Below are 22,864 nucleotides of genomic sequence, written 5' to 3'. Positions count from 1 at the left end.
CAATCATTTTTGGCACAAAAAATTTGCATTTAAGAAAAGGTTATTTCTTTCTTAACAAAAGCCAGTTGATAGTGCTCAGCTCTTTGCTGTGTGTATTTCCTCGTGGGTGGTCATTGAGTGCTGGTCCCTTGCAGTGAGTTCAACACTGATGCTTAAACCGGTTAAATAAACAGCTTCCACAGTATTTTGCGAATGCAGTATGCATGCCCCTCGTAGTGGCTACGTTGGTAATCACGCAGCCTGGCCTAGTGGTTAGGACACCGATTTCGGCTGCCAGGTGGTTGGTTTGAAACTACCGCTGGAGACTCACCGTAAAAACAGGTACAAACGGCGAACCAGGCGTCCGTCTTTCTTCAGGTATGTGCACTTGGGAAAAGATCCTGAGACCCCGTTGCTCCTTTTGGTGCCAAAGCCCAGTTTCGAACGGCACTTGCAATTTGCAAAGGTGGTTCGCCATCCTAGTTTTCACTCCCTCTAAGCACACCGAGCAACGTTCGCGCAAAATAAAAAAGGCCATATATGGGTTTCTGCCGCATGTGTGAGACTGTATGATGGCACAACGAATCATGAGCCTATAAGCACAACTTTCTGGTCGTTAGATAGTTTCTCAATTATTGCACCGTAGAAAAGCTGACCCCTAGGTTAAAAAAATTCTTGTATCCATTTAAAAGCCGCTGGGTACCCGGCGACACCAGGAATCAAGCCTGGTACTTCCCGAATGCGAGCAGAATGCTCTACCAGAAGGCCACCGCTCCGGTAGCACTGAAGCTTTGCTACCGAAGCGAATCAGTGGAAGCTATCAATAGGTTTAAAACTGTGTAAATAGAGGACAGTACACCATGCTGTGCAAGAAACGACGATACAGGTGAGTTAGAGAGAGAGAGAGTGGAAAGCAGTAACTTGGCCTAGGAGCCAAATACGAGATAACGATACCAAAAAAAAAAACATGAACGCGGCCGGCACATGAAGCATAATTTGGAGTACAGGCATTGCGCTATCTGTCACCTCAGGCCTGAAATGTGGATGGATGTTGCTTGAATTCGGTAGATAAACATCATTACGTAACTGGATGACACACTTCAGCTTACGTGAGGCAAGGGTGATTTCAAAGAATGTGTTGAGACGTTTGCCCTGCAGTGCTCCCGTGAATTGTGATGAGCATGCCTATGACTGACTTAATTTTTGAATCAGAGAAAGCATGTGGCGAATTTCAGCAAACTTTACTTTAGAACAGGCCTGGGTGATGCTTATTTGGGAGAAGAAAGAAGTGCGGAATTTTTCACATTTCGGTACAGAACCACCACAAATTACGGAACCGCATATCAATATTCTAAGGTAATATGACGTCACGGAAACGACGCGTAATCAAATTGAAGAGTTACATAAGCTGGAAAACAGCAGTGGGAATTCACGTGGATAGCTGTCGAGGAGTGAGAGAATCATCATTGGTCGTACAGACTTGAATTTCAAAATACGAATGGTGGGGGCGAAGCTCCTTGCTAGCCCTTGGGTGCTCCCTTACTGTGAGGAGACGCCCTTACAAAGCAAAATAAGTTCCTTGGAGCGCAATCCTCTTAATGGCACTGGAGATGATCTTGCGTTGGTTTTGAGTGCAAGTGCTGGTCATAAGAGTGCCCAGTAAGACTATGCGACGTTCGGTGATGGGGGATGAGGAAAATTGAGGCATGGGAGCAGTGTGTGTGGAAAGCCTTCTGGTTCACCGCACAGTATCTATGAGGAGGAGAATCCGTCCGGGTATTGGGTCCGTGGTTGTAGTTGTAGTCCGGCATGTAGTCCGGCATGTAGTTGGCTCTGGTAGTCCGAGTTCAGGTCATCGCCATGGGGAGGCCAACGCTATAGTGAGGGAGGGGCTGGGGGAGTGTATTCTCTTATTTCTCCCAGTAGTACGGCAGAATATCACGAATGGAGAACAGGCGCTCCCCGGCCTGTAAAGAGGGCTAGGCTGCGCCAGCCCGGAATTTAAATGGGGAATTAACCTTCTCGTTGCCAGAGAAACCGGCATGAGCTACAGTTCAAATGACAGGCTCCCTAGTCAATATGTGCCAATGTCAGTCAATAGGACCAATTAATATGACTCTCCATACGCCATATGGATTTCAGATTGTGTCTGGCAGGAATGCTTGACCTTTCCTCCAATGTTAACTTGAGGTCTGAAAATAACGCGAAGATTCTCTGATATAAAGAAGAATGGGACCAAGGAATGGCAAAGAGGTTTACTAAATGAGTCTTGTGTGCTAGCCCGAAATAGCGGTAATGGATGAAAAAAAAAAGAAACGGAATCATGAAGAGTAGGTTATGTAGGGAAGTCCAGCTGATACTGTAACACGGGGAATACCTAGCGGAAGAAAAGATGTGCGGGAAAGCGACATTTAGGATGTTTGGTCAATTTTTAGGTGCTTGCGTGGGAAAGCGTTATCGATACTATAGCGACATCATTACATGTTAAGGTTATTCAGATGGCTTCTGAATTCCTGCGCACTGGTTCCTCTGGCCTCCGTTGCTTGTTAAAAACCACATGCATGGCCTCCGCTTGCGACTTGTGGACTGTTACAGTGCGTGCATTGCACTGTCACCACTGATGCGACACAATGGTTGGAGCTCTGCTTGTCTTAAGGCATTAATGTTCCAGAATGTGAGAGGGAATTTATCTCCGTGCAGGTGCAAGTCGGCATCCAACGTCTTCGAGCACCAAGCACACTTTCCCTCCAACTTCATCGCCCGTCAGTTGGCGAAAACGAGCTGGAGGAACGTGTTCAGCGTAGGCAGGTATGTTTTCAGCCGGTGGATATTTGCGCTCTAATAATTTACTGCATATATACGATAGAAACAACTATTAACCTAAGAGGCGTCGAAGTACCTACTGGATGAATCTTTTTCCAGACAGAAAGCTGCTCGATATTCTGCCGATACTCATGTAACTTATATGGCATGATTTGTTACCATTTCGGAACCGGCCCGCTGACGTGTTGTAGAATTAGACGTTAACCTTGCAAGTAAAACCAATTCTTGTAGAATAACTAAAACACACGCACAACGACGACGGACACGATAAAAGAAAAGGGACACGTGCTGACTAACAACTGAAGAATTATTGAAAAACACAGGTATTAATATACTCTCTAACAACCACAACACATGCACCCCCAACCACTCATAATCAGAGGAATGTAGATATTGAATTTCACAGTCATTAAGCGTCGTTGGAGGTGTTCCTACACACGTGTCTCTATTCACATGGATATGAGAGGCCTCACTAAGTTCTCGTGTTAGTTATTCCTTGTGCCTACAAATGAGTTTGCCTTCTTTGAGAATAAGTTTGTACAAATTATTATCAAGGGAATCAGGGTTATTATTTAAAGTCTCTGTATGCAATTAGCTCAATTTTAGGTGCTTCTGCAATTCGTGTAGCCTTCAGTTATTTTTGGGCCCGAATAGATAAATACACTCGTTGCCTAAATTTACCGATTTTTCACCATTCATCTGGCGATCTAGACCATAAGAGGAGAAACGAGCCAGTATGCAGAATTCACTAAACAATGTCACTAAAGCAATGTTAACTTCGTCAAAATTTTCAATACAGTAACTCCGTATGCATTTGTTGCGTAAGAAGTGCCATAAACGCCATTTTATGATTTTGCAATAACGAAAACAAACTCAACCACAGTTCGAATGTGCATGTTAGAGCGATATTTCTTCTTTTATCATTAAACCTTTCCGGCGAGTTTCAGCTTATGGCCTTTGCATTTGGACCTCTCAACAGTCACAGGTATTTTTAGTTTCATATAATATAGTACCAGGAGCTCAAGCAAAGACGACAGAACACAACGAAGAAATCCATATGACATATACAGAGCGCAACTGCAGCCTGCCATGTGCCTCTATCAGAAACGATTGTCCTCAGCGGGCTTATGCTCCGAAGATACTTGCCCTGGCAATCACGTGAGTCAACTTTATCCCCGTCACTATCGGCCAAGCAAGATTTCCAACTTATTTCATCAAAGCACGAAAGCACCACTGAAACTACGACGTCTACTTGGGTGGAGGAATCCGTCACAGGAACATGTAGACGCTTGTGCAAAACTCTAAATTCTGAAAACTGGAATCAAGCTCGCCTGCTTTAAGATTGCCTCAAAGTGGTTGTGAAGAAGAGCACCGAGCCATCAAGACAAGCATGTCGTCTTGCAGAGTACAAGAAATTGGCCGCGCAGTCGACAGAGTTCCAGTGGCGCAACATTGTCGCCAATCTTCCCTGTAGATAGTGAAGACGGCGAGAAACTGCAGGTACGGCTACCGTTTTGAGGATCGTGTCACTTCCTGAGCACGTGAGAAGAACTCTGTAGAAAGGGCCCAAGTTCAGCTATGAACCAAGCATCAACAGGATACAGCTTCTGTAACTTGTCAGTAAACTGGTTTCTTATGCTTTTGAAGCCAACAAGATGAGAGTGATTGGCGACGGTGTTAACTGCTTCGTACGGATTGCGGGTGTGGGTCCAAGAGGAAAGCCTCCCATTATGAAGACAGGAAAGGCGGTTCAACCATGCGCTGCTACCATACTCCATACTGAGGCCTGAATCACTCTTCAAAGAAAAGGCCGCCGCAGCCTTAACTAACAATTTTAAGGAGCTCAAGATTAGAACGAAGAGCTCTCACTTAATAAGATATAAAATGAGATAGGAAAATAAAATAGGGCTTCTTGGAAGTATTCCTTTCGGGTAAAACCTATATACCATAAACCACAATGCCCGCTGAGGACAATCGTTTCTGAAAGAAGCACCTGGCAGGCTGCAGTTGCGCTCTGTATATGTCATACCTGCTTTTTTGTTTTGTCCTGTCTTCTTTGAGCAGCCACATACCTTATTACACATGAACCAACTCGCCCAAACAAAGCTATTGATTTTTTCGTAGGCGGCGCGCGTGGCATCCTCAGTAGAGAGGGCAGTCAAGGGAGCCTCCATATTTATTTCTTTATTATATTGAACCCTACGTCCAGGCCGGACGCATTAAAGAGGGTAGGGTTACAAACGAGAATATAGAAAAATACACAAACAAGAACAATGAGCCTTAGAAAAGTATTTCTGCTATTTATACAATGTTAGCTGCTGCACTGCGAAAATGCTGGTTATTATTGATGTCGTCGACTTCAGTGGGAAGGGAAGTCCATTCGCATGAAATACAAGGCACGAAAGACAAACACTGATAGGGTGTTAAATTCCTACCTCGTGGCCATCAGTGCGTTGTGGCATGTAGTGGGAGGAGAAATGAGAGTGTTCCGTAAAGTGGAATGATGTATAGTTTATGACAAAAAGCAAACAAGCAGACGAATAATTTTTCGGTGGCACGCTAAGAGTTCTGAAGAGAGGCAAGTTTTCATACTTGTTACGCTTGCACAACGATTAAAGTCAAACAAAATAGAACGAGTGGCATTATTTTGGAACAACTCTGGTGAAATAATTAGTTTATGTCTATCGTGATGGGGATTCCATATTCTAGATTAGAACGCATGAGCATTTTGTAAATAAATAATTTAAGAGATTACGGAGTGTTCGTGAAGTTTCGGCGAACGCAACGCCACATGTGGTTAGCGCTGCTAATGATGTACTCGATATGGTGTGACCAGGTGAGGTCGGCAGAAATGTGGACGCCCAAGTATTTATATGTGGTGACAGATTATAGGGGCACGTTATTTAGGCAGTATCTGGAAGGAGTGTTAGCGCGTCGGGATAGTCTCATATCTTTACAATTTCCAGTATTTCTGTCCATGGGCCAATTATTGCTCTTACAGGAAATGGAGGAAAGATCGCTCTGAAGAACATTAGCATCATCGGGAGATTTTATTGCGCGAGAACAACACAGCCGTTATCGAAGTTAGAAGCAACTTTAGAAGGAAGGTGTTTGATGTAAATAAGAAACAAAAGCGGTCAAATGAATGATCCTTTAGGCACGTCTGAGTAAACATCCCTGAAAGGTTAATTATATTGTTAGCGCAGAAACTGTGATCGGTTAACAACGAAGTATTCGAACTATTTCAGAATGTTATGATCTATGTTACACTGATTTAACCTAAAAGTAATAAGCGGTGGCATACTTTTTCGAAACCTTTAAAGAAATCAGGGAAAGTGCAATCAGACTTTGAGGTTCTGTCTAAGATAAGGTGAAGTTTGTTAGATAAGCCGGCAAGTTGAGTATCAAATGTATATGATGTTCGAAAACCGTCCTGTGCGGTGGGTGAAGAAATAATTAGACTCTAGAAAATTAACAAGGCTTGTGAATATCATGTGTTCCAATAAATTGCAGGTGAGAGAGATGGGACGATAATTCGCAAGTGAGGTTGTAATTGCTAATTTGTGAAATGGGATCACCCTTCCCGATTTTGCATTGTGTGGGCAACGCTGAGGCATCAAGTGATTGGTGCAAAATCCTGGCTAGTAGTACAGAACTGAAGGCAAAGGTATTTTCCAAAAACTAGGCTGCAATACAGTTGTAACTACGTGACGAGTGAAATTTCAAATCGTTACTTAGTTTGGCAATACCTTAAGGTCGGTATCTATATGAGGGAGAAGTACGTAAATATAGCGGGAGATAGGTTCAGAATTGAAGTGTGGGAAAATTCCTTACAAAGTGATGCTTAAGGACAGGAGGACATGAGTTATTGGGAATAGGGTTTCCGTTCTCGTCTACCAAAGTGATGGAGCCATGTGGTTGCGGGTGATAATATGCCATAATTATTTAATGTTCGATGATAGCATGAATGGTAAAGTGAGAGAAATAAAATTTTGTTTTGCTTGTTTTAGTGCTCTTACGTAGGCGTTAACCGATGTTTTATATGCATCCCAATACAAATTGCTGGAAGATAGTTAGCAATACAATATAGGCGCTTGTTTCTATTAGATAAGTTTTTGATATGGGCGGCCTGTGAAGTTAGAAGTGATAGTTCAGGTAGGAATGTAGTTCTCGGTTAGTTCGTGAATTCGTATTGGGAGTATATCCCAGTTTGCTTTAACAGATCGATCGTCAGACTTCATAAAAAACGATTTCCATGAATGCTGGTAGTTGGTTACTCATTGCATCAAAGTTAATTCTGTAGTAGTCATTTATAATATATTTTTTCTTTTTGACAGACTTGGGACAATTGTTCAGCGTTCAAAGTTAGCAAAGGGTGATCACTTACGTTAGGTAAATAAGTAATGGCGGAAGCGATGCCGGGAAGATTGGTTAAAATAAAATGGAAGGTATTAGCAGTAGTAACGAATGATATAGTAGCTTGGGTTACTAATTTGGTATGTTAAAAAAAATGACCATAAAGCAGAAAATTCACCGGCTTAGGAAGAGAAGGGAGATAGAGGAGGCTGAGAATTTCCTATTATGTTAGCATTATGCGAAAATTTTCAAGTAAAAACAATGTAGCTGAAGGAAAGCTTTAGCTTATGTTAATTTGATCATGTGGGTCATTACTGAATGAACGCTCAGCAGAAGGTGGACGATAGGATACTCCGAATACAAATTTCTTATGGTCACAGCTGGCTCGAGCAGTTTCAAAGACGCTATTAGTGTGGGCGCAAGATATGATATGATTTCCTATATTGCTAGAAGCACGCTCCCTCCACGCCTGTTCCTTCGGCAACAACGATATATTGCGAATTGTTGAGCGGTAGGAAAGCTTTCATTATCACAAATCTGTAATGACAGCAGCCAAGTTTCAGTTAGTGCAATGATTTGTGTAGAACATGTGTCGATTGCCGGTGAAAGGTTAGTACGCATATTTGACATACTCGCGATGTTAGTGCACAGAATAAATGCGCCAAATGATGATGTAAGATCACTGCCCCTCACGCCCCCGAAGATGTACCTGAGGTGATGTATCAGGTGCACACACAACGCGATCGCCTCGTCGTGTGATTTCTACGTCTGTAGTTGGGTAGCACATTAAAGGCCCACAGTCTACCCTCCGGTCGAAAATATTTTCTTCACCGGTGACTGTGAGATTCGCCCCTAGAACGCAAGGCCGAAAAATTTTTTTGAAAAGAGTAACTAATAACGCAGTTACAGCCACCGCAATCACCCGATTCTGTCATGCTTCTCTCCTTCCGTTCCCTCGCAAAGGTTTTTCACTCTCCTGCCCGAGGTCGTCTAGCCTCCGCAAGAAAAATTCCCCTTCCTCCTCCGCGCTTGGCGGGAGGTGGGGTGTGGCACTCCGCGTGCGCTGTTTTTGTCGGCGTAAAGGGCACCTAGACGGTGAGAACGCTGGATTGGCTCATTAGGAAGTGCGTCAACGACTTTACTTAGAGACAGTGTGATTTTCGTTTGTTCCCAAGTCTGCAATGAAAAAGTAAATTATCGCGTCATGGCTTGTCCTCAAGTTCCTCTAGCCGCAGTTGTAATATGCGACCTTGAGAGTTTAAGGTTTCGGCGGACACCTGCATGCATCTGAAGTCGTGGCTATAAATATCAAGGATCTTTGACTTTTTTTCTATCTTGTTCAGGCATTTTTGCACTTCAGTTATCTTCGTTTTAATAGTTGCGCCCAGCTTCGATAGATTTATTGTCAGACACCGGTTCGGCTCGCTTTTTATAGCTCTGCAATGACCGCATGTGTAGGTCTATCAGAAATCGAAAGAGAATAGACTTATGTTCAGCGGAGTCGTCAGGGAGAGATTCTATTTAAGAAAGTTATTCGGATCGGGTATTAACGCCAGGAATAGTTTCGAAACCATCGGAGCATAACAATAAAAATAACAGTGGGTTAACTCAGTTAAGCTGGGATATACAAAGCGAAAGTAGTAGTAGTCGTGGATGAGACTAAAATGTTTCTCTGTTGTCGTTCTTGACGCACTTTCTTCACCTCCACCTTGCGTCATTGCTTTGCAAGTCTCTCTTCTCGCTCTTTGACAGTTTCCATTGCTAGTTTAGCTCTCCCAGCTTAATGTTTTCTACGTGCCGCTTCTTCACGGCAGGATGGGTACATTTGTCTTGCAGGCTCAAGCAGCTGTTCCACGGCTTATACCTCCCGATGCAGCGCAGCAGCTGCAGAACACCGCGCATGCGCAGTGAGGCGCATACCTAATGGTGACGTCACGCGCGCCTCAGGTGTGCGATGTAGAAGTAAAAGCGAAGCTGCGGCCTAAGACAGGAGCGTCTCCCGCTCCGTGCACAATACGTGCAAAGAACCGGGGAGCGAGCGGGCCGCGCACCGCAAGGCACACTGCTGAAGGTCGAACTGCGGCGTATGTGAAACGCGCCGCAGCTAGCCCAGTCAAGATTTGGCTTCAAAAGGACATTAGAAGCGCATTCGCATACAGTATCACATAGCACTTCGGAGCACGGGAACAGCAGTAAATATATATCAGCGCTTTTACTGGCGTAGAAGGAAAATGTACACGCCTACGCCGCAGGAAAACAGGACTCAGAGGGCATGATCCCTGTAGGGTTCCCGTGCCTACTACATTTGAAATCCATGAAATCGTCTCTTATACGCTTGCCTGCTCATGGTGCTGGGGTCGTTTTGCCGTGCTGGCTGAAGGCAGGAGGATTCACGGAAAATGTAAAAGTTGATGCCTCGTTGTGGCAATCGCTGGCTGTTGGTGACGTTGGCCCCGACGTCGTGAAAGCTCATACCCGGGATGTAGGCTGAAGAAACAGCCAGCTCAGCGAAGGCACGAGAGCAACCTGCGGTCGCCAAAAGCATAACTTAGAAGGCATGATACCTGCAGTGTTCCCGCGGCTACTCAAACGCCATTATTGGGGTGGTGCGCCAAATTATATAGGAGTGGCATGAGCGGGCACGTGATTTGATTGGTCAGCGACACTGTGCGAACAGAGGCCGCTAAATAAGCGGGCCGCCGCTATTTTAAAGCGCTAGCGTTACTGGCCTAACAGCATCGAAGGTCATCGATGGGCCACATTTGACCTCAGGTGTAGCCCAAGGAGCCGGCTCTGGGCTCCGTCTTCCCACGTGCAGAACCGGCGGCGCTCGCTTCTTCCGCTGCTGCGGCTTCGCGTCTCCTTTTACATCGCACATTTGCTGATTCTTTCACGGATAAAATATGACAGATGCAGTGCCTTAATTTCCTATAAATCAATATACAATATCAGCGTAGGCTAGCACTGAACCTTCATGGAGCCAGAGGACAAAGTGCAGCTAATTATATTCAGCTATCCGTTCCCGAAAACATCTGGCTTCTTGATCTTCAGAAGGGTGGAATGACATTACTTGACATGAGTAAGTATAGACGTTCTCCTTCTTCGGTTTCTACTCAAAAGTATACTGCGCCTTCCTATTAACAAGCCGAACTTAAAGAATGTATGAAAACGCGACCTAGACCTGATTACGTGTAGGTATCCACCATTCCGTGATCTCCACCCGAAAGTATACGGCGCATTCCTTTCCCTAGAACCTAACATAGGAAATATATGGCCCTCCACGGTGGCGTCGTGATTAAGATGCCCGACTACTGCTCCGGAGTACTCGGGATCGAACCCGTCCGTCGGCGGTTGTGTTTCGATGGAGGCAAAGCGGAGAAGCTTCTGTGCGCTGCACGACATGACTCTGCGATTACAATATGGCGATGGAATAATACTTCGCGATGAGTGTTCTGCCAGTAATGTTTAATCAACATTGGGTTGCGTTTTTGTAGCCTTGAGTATTCTACGACTGCGGTATATCTCATAGGAATGAGAAGTTAAGGCGACGACGACATTTGCAGGATGCGCCCGCTCCCCTTCTTTGACTTGTAAGAAGTGTTCCTTACGTTTGGATAGAGCCCAAGAATCGATCGGGAGTACTATTTTGTCGAGGCGAGAGAAATATGCCGAAGTAAACATCCCTGGCGCTACTAGGCTGAAAGCGCAGTCTCTTATTTTCCGGCAAGTACAGCTTTCAATATTGTCACGGACGAGGAAGAAGCGACCAACGGAGCGAGTAGGCACGCTCGCGCTAGGCTCGACAACTTTCATTAAACGTCCCCTATATCATTGCCATTGGACATCTCTCGGTTGTGTTTCTCCTGTTTTCATCAGCTCCGCCCCGTAACAATATCAATATGAAATTTGTTCCTCGTTTTCTGCATGTTATCGCTGTAAATTTACGGTGGAAAAAATAGCAAAGCAATGAGTAAGTTGTTCCTCATTCCCGTTCTTGTTTGTTTTTTACAGAATGCATGCTTAGTAAGTTTGTGCTTGAAAAAAAATTTACGAAGTAGAAACAATTAGTTTATACTAGAATGTGATCTTATATTTTAAATGGTGCATTCAATATGTGATAAGAATAAGTAAATCATGTCTGGTACACCGGTGCATTTGGACACTCTTGGTGAAATCAGCAAAGACGTCAATGCATTCTGGAATTGTTTACATCGATATGCTTGGCTTTTATGTTTTTATTTAAAATCTTGGTACACCTTAGCTGTGACATCCATAGAACGTTTCCCAGTCCTGCCTTTGCTATTCCACTGCAAAAATGTTAATCACTGCTTGATGAATAGTGCGTAGAGATAGTGAACATAAGAAATGGCGTTGAGAACCAAAAGTTTAGGACAGCAGACTGCCTGATATGCACGTGACAGTTGAGCAGAGTGCAGCAGCGCAGTCCTTAGCGCCACGAAATGGATGTAAGGGAAATTATTCTTGATGCAGGCCGACTCAACGAGTTATCTAACGGCTGCACGGAAGAAAAAGACGATTAATGCTCAAGCGATACGCACAACGAATGCTGTTAACGCACATCTTTCACATCTCATGATCACCGGCGTTTTTTTGCAATTACGAGTCTTGTGCAAAATGCCGCATTGTGTGACGCACGAATACCACCTCGCAGGCTTGTGGATGGTCTGGACGGCTATGCCCAGTCTGTCTTCTGCACCGGCTCCATCAGTGTCAACGAAGAACCTCCTAGGGAGTTATTCTTGTGGGGACTACGCGTCAGAAGCATCGGTGAGTGACTTCCACGTGTGCCGGTGCCGACGCGTTGAGGGCCGCAATGTATTTGCCCCACGCACTAAAGGCCCCGTAAATCAAAAAACCCGACGTCATCGGCGTCCCCTGCGAATGCATCATTCGTAGCCGAATAATTCGAAACGACTCAAAAGAAAGCCACAACTATTAAAGGGAAGGCCGAAAACGAAGCAAACATTGGTGACGTGGTTCCTGAAAGGCGTAGTGGAAATAATGTTGAAGAGATACTCCGGATCTTTGGCGGCGAGATGAAAACGCTACACACCAAGCCACGGAGGCATACATTATAGGGAGGCAAATAAATGCGCCTCTTTAATTTCCCCTGCAGCACATCTGAAAACAATATTGCATCTGTACAATCAAAGCCTGGCTCATTCAGGCGTTTCAGAAGGGATATAGTAAATGCGTTGTAGTCATTCACTTAGTGAACTGTCTTGAAGACCTGATGCAAAATGTAACCGGAGTACGCGAGGAATCTCAAACATGCGGCCCGCCGGATCAGAAAACTTTAGCATGTGTTTCGAAAGGACATGGTAGGTTCGAGAGGCACCACTACAATCGTTTTGCAAATGAAATAGAAAAAAAGCTCTTCCTCGGATGGCAGGCGTTCTTTGTGCTGTAAGAAAAAGGCACTGGCAGTATGAATTTGGGATGCATTTCTCTCGTTCTACCCAGAGCCCTCAAATGTCATTTCATAGGCTTATTCACACCAGAAAACAGCGTTGGCGCATCTGTGTGGCGTACTCCACACATCGACACTCTGCTGGCATCACATGAGAGCCAGACGGGCGATTCGTTGTCAATTTCGCTCCGACCTCGCTGATAACCGCTGCGTCGATACCCGATGCACACTGCACTTGGAGTTCGGCCTAGAAATCAGCATTGGCCGAACAATCTACGCCGGACACACCCGTGATGGTATTGTAGACTTTGTAACCCACTACAAATATTAAAGCAAATCTGTTTTCATGGTTATGTTGTTTTGAATACAAACTCTAATCATGCCAACGCAGCATGCCGCCTAAAATAGAACGTTAAAACCTAATTGATACATTCACCTAATTAGCGAACTAATTGAAACCTTGGCTTCTTACCTGGTGTCCACCGTAACCTTCAATAAAGCCTGCGCTGGAGCCTGAAAGTCTTACAAGCCAGCATGCAGACGCGTTTCATGTAAGATGCACCCAAAAAGAAACACAAACAGCAGCACGCTACACTGCAGTACGGGTCAAAACAGCCCGAAAAAATGCCTGAATGACAACACAGCATAGGACAATATAGCCCGCGACAAAACCATACTTGAAAAGAACCGCACAGTACGGTGCCGCGCTGCAAGGCAAGTGAACAATAGTCCCATAGCCGTGAAGAGTGAAGTGCATATGAAAACATGGGTGCCCTCACGAGAGTAAATCTTAATGAGGACGTCCTCATCCTCACCTCGAAAGGAGGAATTCACTCGATGATGTGAGAGACAAGTGGAGGAGGCAAGCTTGCGAGAGAGGGCAGATATGGCGATGGTGAAGGAAACACGCTTGGATTGGAGAGAAGATTATATCAAGTTTTTTGCTTGCCCCGGCTCCATATTAATTTTGTTGTCGGCACGTTCGCAGAACACAGGTTGAAGATGGTTAAAATTTATTTCAATGCAAAAGCAAAGGAGCTCCAGTAACATGATCTTTTTTCTGTTGAAAAACTTTCCTGTACTAACGTAGTCATAGGAACAGAAATCTTGCTGAACAATTTAGCTAACGGAAATGACGGTAATGTCATTTTTGGACACACTCTGTAAAGGTAAGTTCAATTTGTAGCATATAGATTGGTGCATATTGTATTGTGTATCATACCCAAGACATTTGCTGTTCACGGACAAGTAAACAAATAAGCAGTATATTTATTAAATAACAATTAAATGGGAGTTGTAGTCTCAAGGGCAAGGCAGAACTGCACCCCACAACACTCAACCGCTTTCCTGAAGTACTTCTTTCTCCGTATAGCTCAGTCTTTCTTTTACTCGCATATATGAATAGAACTGCTTTTCACAATACCCTTAGTGTGTTATATGGTAGAATTGTAAGTGCTCTAAATAAAAGACTGATGTTGAAGCTTCAGTCTGACAAGTATGGAACATGCAAAGAGTCGAGTGTCTTTATTATGTTCGTAAAGAAACGAGCGAATAAAAGCAATCGTTTTAAATGTGTTTGCAGACGGTCGTTGACAAGTCTAAGCCACAAAATATGAAGGGTTATATACACTCCCAAATATGTCAAAGATTCAGCAGTAAAAATTAAATTATTCCTTCCCCTCCTTTAGAAGGCTATATTTCAGTATTATACTTTGTGAATATACAAACAGTATAACACAGAAATACGTGTTAGTAACTGAACAATGTGTTAGTCAAAACGTTACTGTGGCCAGAGAAAGGCAACAATTTACCATTTTGAATGCTGATTGTAACTTCTCATTCAAAACACTGCCTGTCTATTTTGTCGAGTCATTCATCAGCAGAACACATTCAATCAGAGTGGGCATTGAACAGTAAGTGGCAGGGTCATGGTGAATACCTGATTGATGATGTAATGTTGCGAGCAGTGACATTTATATGCAGTCAAAATGAGCCTAAATAAGGTAAACGTAGTTGACTCCTCTTTATTATTAGCATAATTATCGTCCGCGCCCCTCTTGATCATTCGCTGCAGAGAAGGTGAACCAGCCACTACGTTGCTTCGGGCACATCATGGCGAGGACCAAGGTGAGTGCACCCGAGTGACAATTTAAAACTTGCAGTTTTACTGAGTCCATTTTATCTCACCTGAATAACTAGAAGCATTTTCGCACAAAATGAATCGGGAATAAATGGAAATATAAGATGAAGAGATGAAGTATATATATATATTCCCAATATTATATATAGGGCATATATGTCACAATATATATATATATATATATATATATATATATATATATATATATATATATATATATATATATATATATATATATTCTAGCTTTAACTAACTTTATAAAATGACAAATACGAATTGGAAAAACGTGGAAAATCTACACAAGTGTAATGGTTTTCCACTAGTATTTACATTCATCAGATGCACAGGCACAATTTGCAAACTTAAGTGCAATGCGCACGTGGGCGATATATGCCGTGTCCATTGGAGGTCTTGCCTCGCATACAGCGCACGAAGGTTCCATCACGATGCACGAGAGCACAAGCGTCTCTTTGTTACGAATGGCTTTACATTTTAAAGGTCTTACAAGTGCAATCCTCGAAAACTGGAATTTCGTACCGCAAGTCAAAGAGCGTCTGTTCGCTAATCTGCTTTACATTCATACTCATCAACTTCTTATGCCTTAGTCAGTGTCTAAAGTTTGTTTTGAAAATTGAAAAAAATTAAATTGCCGAAAAATTTCGTAAACATGTGTTTTCTACCACAGTTTTTCAAACTCCAGTTCAAGCATTATTCATTTTTGACTCAGCGAGAAGAAACTGTGACGGCCACAATGATGAGTTCGATGATGGCGGTCAAGATGACGGCACACAAACGGCAACCTCTTTTTATACTCAGCTTTACACCTCTGGCTCCTTCATATGGTAGCTGACAGGCGACATGACGTGGCACTGACTGCTCAGCGAGATGTGTGGCCTCACGAGAAAACCGGTCTCTTCGATTTGGCTTGCACTGGGTGCGCTGGTTCTGAAAATTGTTGTAGTGGTGCCAGGTGGTCACGTGAGCGTGCAGTGACAGTTCCGACACTGGCATGCAATGGCAGCTGCCAGAACGAGTGCGCAAGTGTAGGACCCTGCAACCTAGCAGACGCGTGCGCGCAGTATATACATTTCAATTTCATGTATCGCGCTATAACATGATCACGTCCAATTTCGCGACATTGACGTTGACTGCGACCAATTGACCAATGTGCGCGCGACTGCATGATCTATCGTTATATCGGTCTGCGAAGATGTCATTCTTGCTCATGAGTACGAGAGAATTGACGTCGTAAGCAGTTGCCACCTGTATTGGTTTCCTAACGAGACGCTTGACTGGTTCAGCGGTATAAATCCATGGAATTCCGGTCTTCTGTCCAAAAGCGCTGCTGCTAAAAAAGACGCACTTACCTCATTGCGCGGTGTGTACATTGACTCTCAGACGTCTGTGTACTCCGTGGGCGACAAGTTTGATGTCGCACAGTCGGTGCTGACGCTATCGTGTGGATCGGGCATCTTACAAGCAGTTGGCAGGACAGAAACTCGATCTATAGCAACTGATTTCAGCTCGCAGCTTCCCGTCTTCTTAGGTCAAGACCAGTACCACACAACACGATACAAAAAATAAATACTACATAGGACAGCGCGCGCGAAGGTGCCGTATCGCGGCCACATACCGCTACATATGCGGCCATAACTACACATTATACCGCTCTTCCACAAACAAAATGCTAATCACCAGCATGCAGCCCAACTACCCTCTGTATACGCAACCATTTGCGGATTTGTTCGCAACGAACCGTCAGGGTTCTGACGGAGACGGACTTTACAAAGCTCTGCAGAACGATTCACAGCGTCGTCTGCTCTTGGTCGCACGCGTATGCCATGCTGCACTTTTTTCTGCACCTCCTCTGGAGCGAGTGCCGGATGGGCGAGAACTCGTGCGGAACTAGTCCTGCACCTTGACAAAACGAGAGCAGTGCAGACGGGGAGCGCGGCACCTGCAAAACAAGGACGGCGGTGCTGCACCACTCGAACTAGTGCAGCTGGTGCAGGCAAATCGGATAGATCTAACATGAATGTCCGAAGCTGCAAACTCTGGTACCGTCTTTGAGGAGGGAATCGAACCTACCGCGGCTTCCTCACTCAGGCACGTTAAAGCTCCGGCAGGTCAAAGCGGTTGGTTGCTAACGGCACGTGTAGGATAACAGAAGTTAATGTTTAGTTGTTAAGCGGGTAGCGAAATGCATATTCTCCGAAGTGAATCCGCAACGGGAGCCCTGCAGCATTAGCGCTGCCGTGGCGCACCCTTAAAGGCGGATAACTCCACAATTGTTCATCTTTGCTTTTCCATCGCCATCTATTCAGTTCTGGTGGTGTCATGTAACACGGCATCGGCATATTCTTCACTGAATTAGTAAAATATCTTTAAAGCCAGCTGCATTCAGTGTTAAAATTTAACCACTTTTTATATGCAAATAGACGGAAATTCTAAACTCTGGTTCATTTTATTTTCGTTTCTTATTTTTCATTGTTCTTGTTCAATTTTTTTCTAACATTAGCTCAAACAGAGTGTGGGCTACACCGTCTCCACCGGCACATATGCCTCCATTCGGGCATGCCTTAGACAATTATCCCGATTACGTGGGGCCCGCATTCTGTCTGGAAGAAAATTAATGAGCTTATTCTTCTCATGCATCATTCCTGCCGCTTGCAGTTATGACCAATTCGCACGAAGGCCGTTTCTTGAGCGCAGCAAGAGCTTCAGCACAGTACTGAACAAACAGATAATTTTTTCCCCGAACAGGTACTACTGCAGCCGCAGAAGAAGAAATACCGTCATGAAAGATTCATGAGCGCCGAAGCAGGCATAATGCTTGCGCTATAGCAGTGTCCCCTGTGTAAGGACTTCTCGCCAATAACTAACTCGACAAACGTGTTTAGTTGCTTTTGTGCCTTCAAGCGGTAGAAATGACAGAGTTTATGTCATCGCCCAGTAGCAATGACGAAGTTAATCGGTAATTTTATTAGAACTGTACCAAACGTCATGGCCTTGTTCGCCAAGTCTAAAAGCTGTCCCTCACTTCTCATGTTAGAGTTTTGAGGGGATAGTAGGAAATTCTAATGGCTGCAGCCCAGAAATTGTTCTAGGTTCCACTTAAACTGATGGTGGCATTTTTGTTTTCAGAGTGGAGTCATTATCTACATGCGGGAAGTTGGCATTCATGGTCTGTTGGAAAGGTGGGCATTTCGTTTGTGAAGCATCGTAGCTTTCATTTTATTTGTCTATCATTCTATTTCGAGGATTGATAACATAATAGAAAACGCAGCGCTCTGCTTAACCCTACTTCAGGTGTTGATCTTTGCCGAAAACTTGTAGCAGTGCATCACTTCGTTACTATCCAGTGTTTTTATGGTTTGTAAACAATTACCCGTTTGGAGCTTAGATCCTTCGAATTCGGGCGCACAAAGCAAAGTGCAGCAGTGTTACACCAGTATTAGTAACCCTCGCCCCCACGTCAGTTTCACAATCTGCGACAAGAAAAGTAAGCGTCTGTCGCACAGAAACTTTAAGGCTATATATGGCCGAGAGCAAGCTGACATTTTGTATAGGAACGTACTGGACGAGAGCGTTGATTGTGCTTGAATGTCAGCAATTTCTCTAGAAGTTCCTTATGAGGGCTAGTTTTCTGTCACAACGTTCACGGTCAGACGTATATCCAGTGTAGAACGAGAGGAAGAAGGTGGCTCCCTAGTATGAATCGACACTGAACAAGGGTAGAGGGGAAGTCTCAGTTCTCAAGCCACGCGTACGTTTCGAAAAGGAACTTGTCTTCGTCTATCCTGAGCGCATCGGCCCAGACGAAGATAAGTCCCCTTGCAGAAACGTTGGCTCGGTTAACTAACTGAGGCTTCCCCTCAATTCTTGTTCACTGCTCGGTGAAGACATGTCGCACATGATCCACTCGAAAACGTTGGCTGTGGGTTAGCTCTGATTAACGCTAGTTGAATTGCGAAAGCAACGTTTGCATGGCTACGCTTCAGGCCAAATGAGTAGGATGCATTAGCCCACTCACCGCTGTTAGATCATTTTTATGCCACAGCCAGTAGCACACCGAGACAAACTTCTAAAGGGGTTGTTCGTGAAGCGGCGATGGTTGTCTTGCGTGGCCGACTCGTGCTATACATATATGATATGTGCAACTAGCCCTCGAAACCTTGGCTTTGGTTTAATAGGAAGGAAGTCATCATTTTCATTCACACGATAGCTTGTATATGCGTCATACAGAAAAGTCGGTGTCGGTGTTGTGAGTGTCGTGAAAAAAATCACTGGTTATGGATGGCCAGACGGTAGCTGCCAAGTGACATATCCCAGCAGTGATTAATCGATCTTTCTGTGCCCTTTGTGCTTGTATCCTCTGTTCTCCTCCGTCTGTCCTTATTATTTTGTGAATCATTTGACAAGCCCGAACAAGAGGTGTTCCAGTAACGATGCAATATGCTGCCTGCATCGGAACTATGCAGTAGCCTCACTTTTCGTAGAGTTAGGCTGGGCTAGTTGGTTAACGTCGATCCTATTTGCAAAGGGGGGTACTGCGCTAAAAAAACACACGAATAAAAGAAGGAGTGGTGAACAGGACGGGTGCACACGAGAGCTTTTAGAGGCGTATACTATCAAGACGAGAACACGTGGTTGTATTAGCGATCCTTCGGTTGCACTTGCCGATTGTGCATGAGGTGAAGTATTTGGATGCAAACATGTGACGGCAGCACTGATATGCATTTGGATGGCCTCGGGGCATAATATTGTCTTTTAGCTACACACGTCCCGTCCACTACTTCTACTTTTGCCCGTATGTTTTTTAGCGCAGTACCTCCCTTCGTGGAAAGGATGAGCTTCACTTCCTTCTTCGACAGGGCGTCGTTGTGAGCGAGACTTCAGCATGACATCTGCAGGCTTGTAGAAGACCGAAGTACCACTTCTGTTCGATGATGCACGTTTGTAAAATAAGGAAATGAAACGAAGGAGGAGACAGAATCTAGGACATATACTCAGGGGTTTGAAATCAAAATTGTGTCGTCAGTGCAGCATCGTCTTTGTGCGTGTGTTTTCTGGTTATTGCCACTTATGCGCCGTGCTTAGGGAGTTAATAAAAAGCCACTATTCAAACTATTTATCTGTGTTTCCATAATGCAAGCCATCTAGTGATATTTTAGCCGAAGGAACCTTCGCGGTGAGTCTATAAGCGATGGGATTCAGGGGAAATGCGATGCAGCGCCCGTCGTGCTCTTGATTGTGAGCAATGTCACCAAGTGGTCGAAGTTATTTCGGAGATTTCCTTACGGCATCCCTCTTGAATTGGGCAGCTCAAAACGTTCAAATCTCGATTACAGCATACCACATTTCAGGCTAGGATAAATAGATAGCAACTTTAATCACTGATAAGGCTAAGCCGCGGGTGAGCGATTCAAGAAACGTGATTTGCATTTTTCACCGCGATATCTAAAGCAGGAGATGGCTCCAGCATGTCAGCGTAATGGATTTCGGCCCATATGCCGTGATTGCATACAATAACTTTGCCATCTAGTTTGCGCTGCTCGCTGCTCAATCCGCGCTCCGTAATTAACGCCCGTTTCCAGTTACGGCCGGTTGTTTTCTCTTTTAAATTTCTTATGCTTTATGCTCTGCAACATAAAGCGGCCAAGCAAATGTTTTAGAGTTTAGGAAGTCCGCTTTCGTGGCGTTCGTAGCATTCAAGTTTCGCTTGCACAGTTCCGTTTAAAGGTGTCCGACGCGGCCATTTTTTGTGTAACAAACGAAGGCGGGCTAGTTGGTGGTTGACTATGCATTGCATATTGCAACCGCGCGGTTGAAATACGCATTCCATAGTCATTTGTATGCTACCCGCACTCATGTCCTTTCGCTTACGATGCGGTTGTGGTGGCCACCAAAAACCGAAATAGTTAATTTCTAAAAAACAGTTTTCATTTCTTTTTTTTTTTTATTTCTGCTACGCATGTCCTTTTTTTATTCCTCCCTCCTAGACATCAAAAAGAGATACACTTTTAAATCCGACCTTCCCCCTTTCCTTCACTGTGTGGTGTAGGAGCCCAAAGGTTAGTGAACTCGTTACCGGACCTCTAGTTTATTAAAAATATTTTTCATTTTTCACTCTTAGGTCCCTTTCACACTCGGCGGATAGAGCGGAAAAATTAACTGCAGTTGCCGATGTCAATGTGCGATGCTTGGCAAAGGCGTTGCAGCGCGAAGCATTAACAGCGAATTTGGTCTGTTTGGAGTGCATCACGTAATGTGTCACGTGCGGTCGTTTCAGAATTGCCAGCGAAGACACATGCTCGATGGATAGCCTTTCTGCGTGCTTTTCGTGTCCAACATCCCAAAGTCCACTACTTCGGCTGACTACTCCGAATTGAGCACACGTAACGCGATGACACGTCATTTCCTATTCGTCAGTCGCAGGCCGACCACACATGCGCTCTCACTGAACTTCAGTACTTTGGAAATACGTCCCACGCCATCTACTGCTAGACTGGCGCTCTCTTCTGTCGCAGACCGACACTATTAGCAATGTCGGGAGGGGAAAATCGTGAAAAAGGTTAAGGCGCTGAGATGAGACATGCATCTCAAGACTCCTAATGCTTCACTCCCCGGCGTTATTAAGCTTTCCCGTGCTGGAAAGCGTTCAGTTCTTGATTATCTCATTGCATCCCTGTCGCTTGTTTTTCACAGCAGACCCTCCTTAAACCTTGAAGATGGAGCTTGCTCTGCAGGAATACTGCTTTAAACCTTCACAATTTAGATGCTCCTGTCATTTATAAAGAATTATCACCGTGCCTGCATTGCGAAGCATACAGCTTCGAAGAATTCTACAGAAAATGTTTCGGGCGTGGTGCATTGCGGAGTTTTTTAAAACGAGAGCTTTTTCGGCGCAATGAACTGAAAGAGCCGCACGCGTGGCCAGCGGCCGTGCTGCGACTTTCAGGGCAGCAATAGCCAGCTGTTCATCGGCAGCAGTACGAAGAGACGGGGCGCATGTATAAAGGAAGAGATGTAGCCCTTCGAGGCATGCGTGCGAGGGCAAACGTGGCAACAGTGTTAAGCCTAAACTACAAAGCACTTTCCACTCGCTGCCGATGCCAACGCCAGCAGCACCAGGGCAGGCGTCGAAAAGGGGAATACGTCTCTACTTTCCTGGTATGTACTCCAGGGTTTGACGGAACACCGTCTGGTGAGGAAGAAGCCGTGGAAGAAGCCGACAAAAAAATCCCTTTTCTTGATGTCCTGGTGCAAAGACAACCATGCCTGGAACCTCAGTGTATCAAAAACCCAGCACACACCTGGAAATAACTTAACTTTCATTCCGCACATCCAGTTGAAGACAAGTGGTTAGTCGCTAAATCTCTCTTTAATCGCGCTTTCAACCTATGCTTGAGCCAGAAAGAAAGCCGCTCGGAAATCGACAAGCTGAAGCAATACTTAAAAAACAATGGATATCCGCAGCATTGAAAAGCCAAGAGCGCTCCGCTCACGCCTCTCGACCTGGTCAGCAACAAAAAATATTTGGCTGTTGTTTGACCAATGGCCATCACGAGTAGAACTGCGGAAGCAATATATGCGGCGGCGGCGGCGGCACTGCGCCGCGGAGTAGTCGGCGGCGGCTCTGACGCGGCTCTCCAGCTGTGCTCCGTGTGACGTCAGTCACTCCTCGCGCATGCGCAGCTTGGCTCATCGGGGGCTCCTCGAAATGGCTCAGCGACTAGCGTATTGTTGCTTTCGCAGCCAAAAACAAAAATGCAGAATGAAAGCGCGCGAGCATTCCGTGTGCTTCCGGGGTGAGCGAAGCACTTTCAGACATAATAAAATGTTATGAAGCTCGCATTACTCATGTGCCTGCCAGAAAGTTGAAACAACAGCTGTTTCGGGTAAAAGACTGTCTAGATATCAAGATGTCATGTGGAAGCTGTGACGCTATCTATACATTGGCGAAACCGGAAACTTCAGACGCAGGCTCAGAGACACACGGTATTCAGAGATCATCAAAATGACGTCACAAACGGCGACTTCACATCTAATGCTTTGGCGGAATACAGTGTCAAAGTGTGTTGCTGGTGTAGTTGATGGCTGATTATGGTAGAATAATAGCGCAGGAGACGGGA

General features: G+C 44.8%; 1 protein-coding gene across 1 annotated transcript in view; it reads left to right on the top strand.

Moving 5' to 3' along the window:
* The window catches only part of LOC146194329 (uncharacterized), a 327,933-nt gene that overhangs the window by 99,398 nt on the left and 205,671 nt on the right, over positions 1-22,864 (top strand). The window contains exons 5-8 of the mRNA XM_084597350.1: positions 2,680-2,787; positions 11,831-11,946; positions 14,664-14,716; positions 17,874-17,926. Coding sequence (XP_084453476.1) covers positions 2,680-2,787; positions 11,831-11,946; positions 14,664-14,716; positions 17,874-17,926 — 330 coding nt within the window. The remainder of the gene's footprint in view (positions 1-2,679; positions 2,788-11,830; positions 11,947-14,663; positions 14,717-17,873; positions 17,927-22,864) is intronic.

Source organism: Amblyomma maculatum, chromosome 3 (assembly GCF_055883805.1).
Source record: "Amblyomma maculatum isolate TAMU_Amacu chromosome 3, ASM5588380v1, whole genome shotgun sequence".
Lineage (NCBI taxonomy): Eukaryota > Metazoa > Arthropoda > Arachnida > Ixodida > Ixodidae > Amblyomma > Amblyomma maculatum.
The sequence above is the reverse complement of the archived record's forward strand: the minus strand, read 5'-3'. Positions and strand labels throughout refer to the sequence as shown.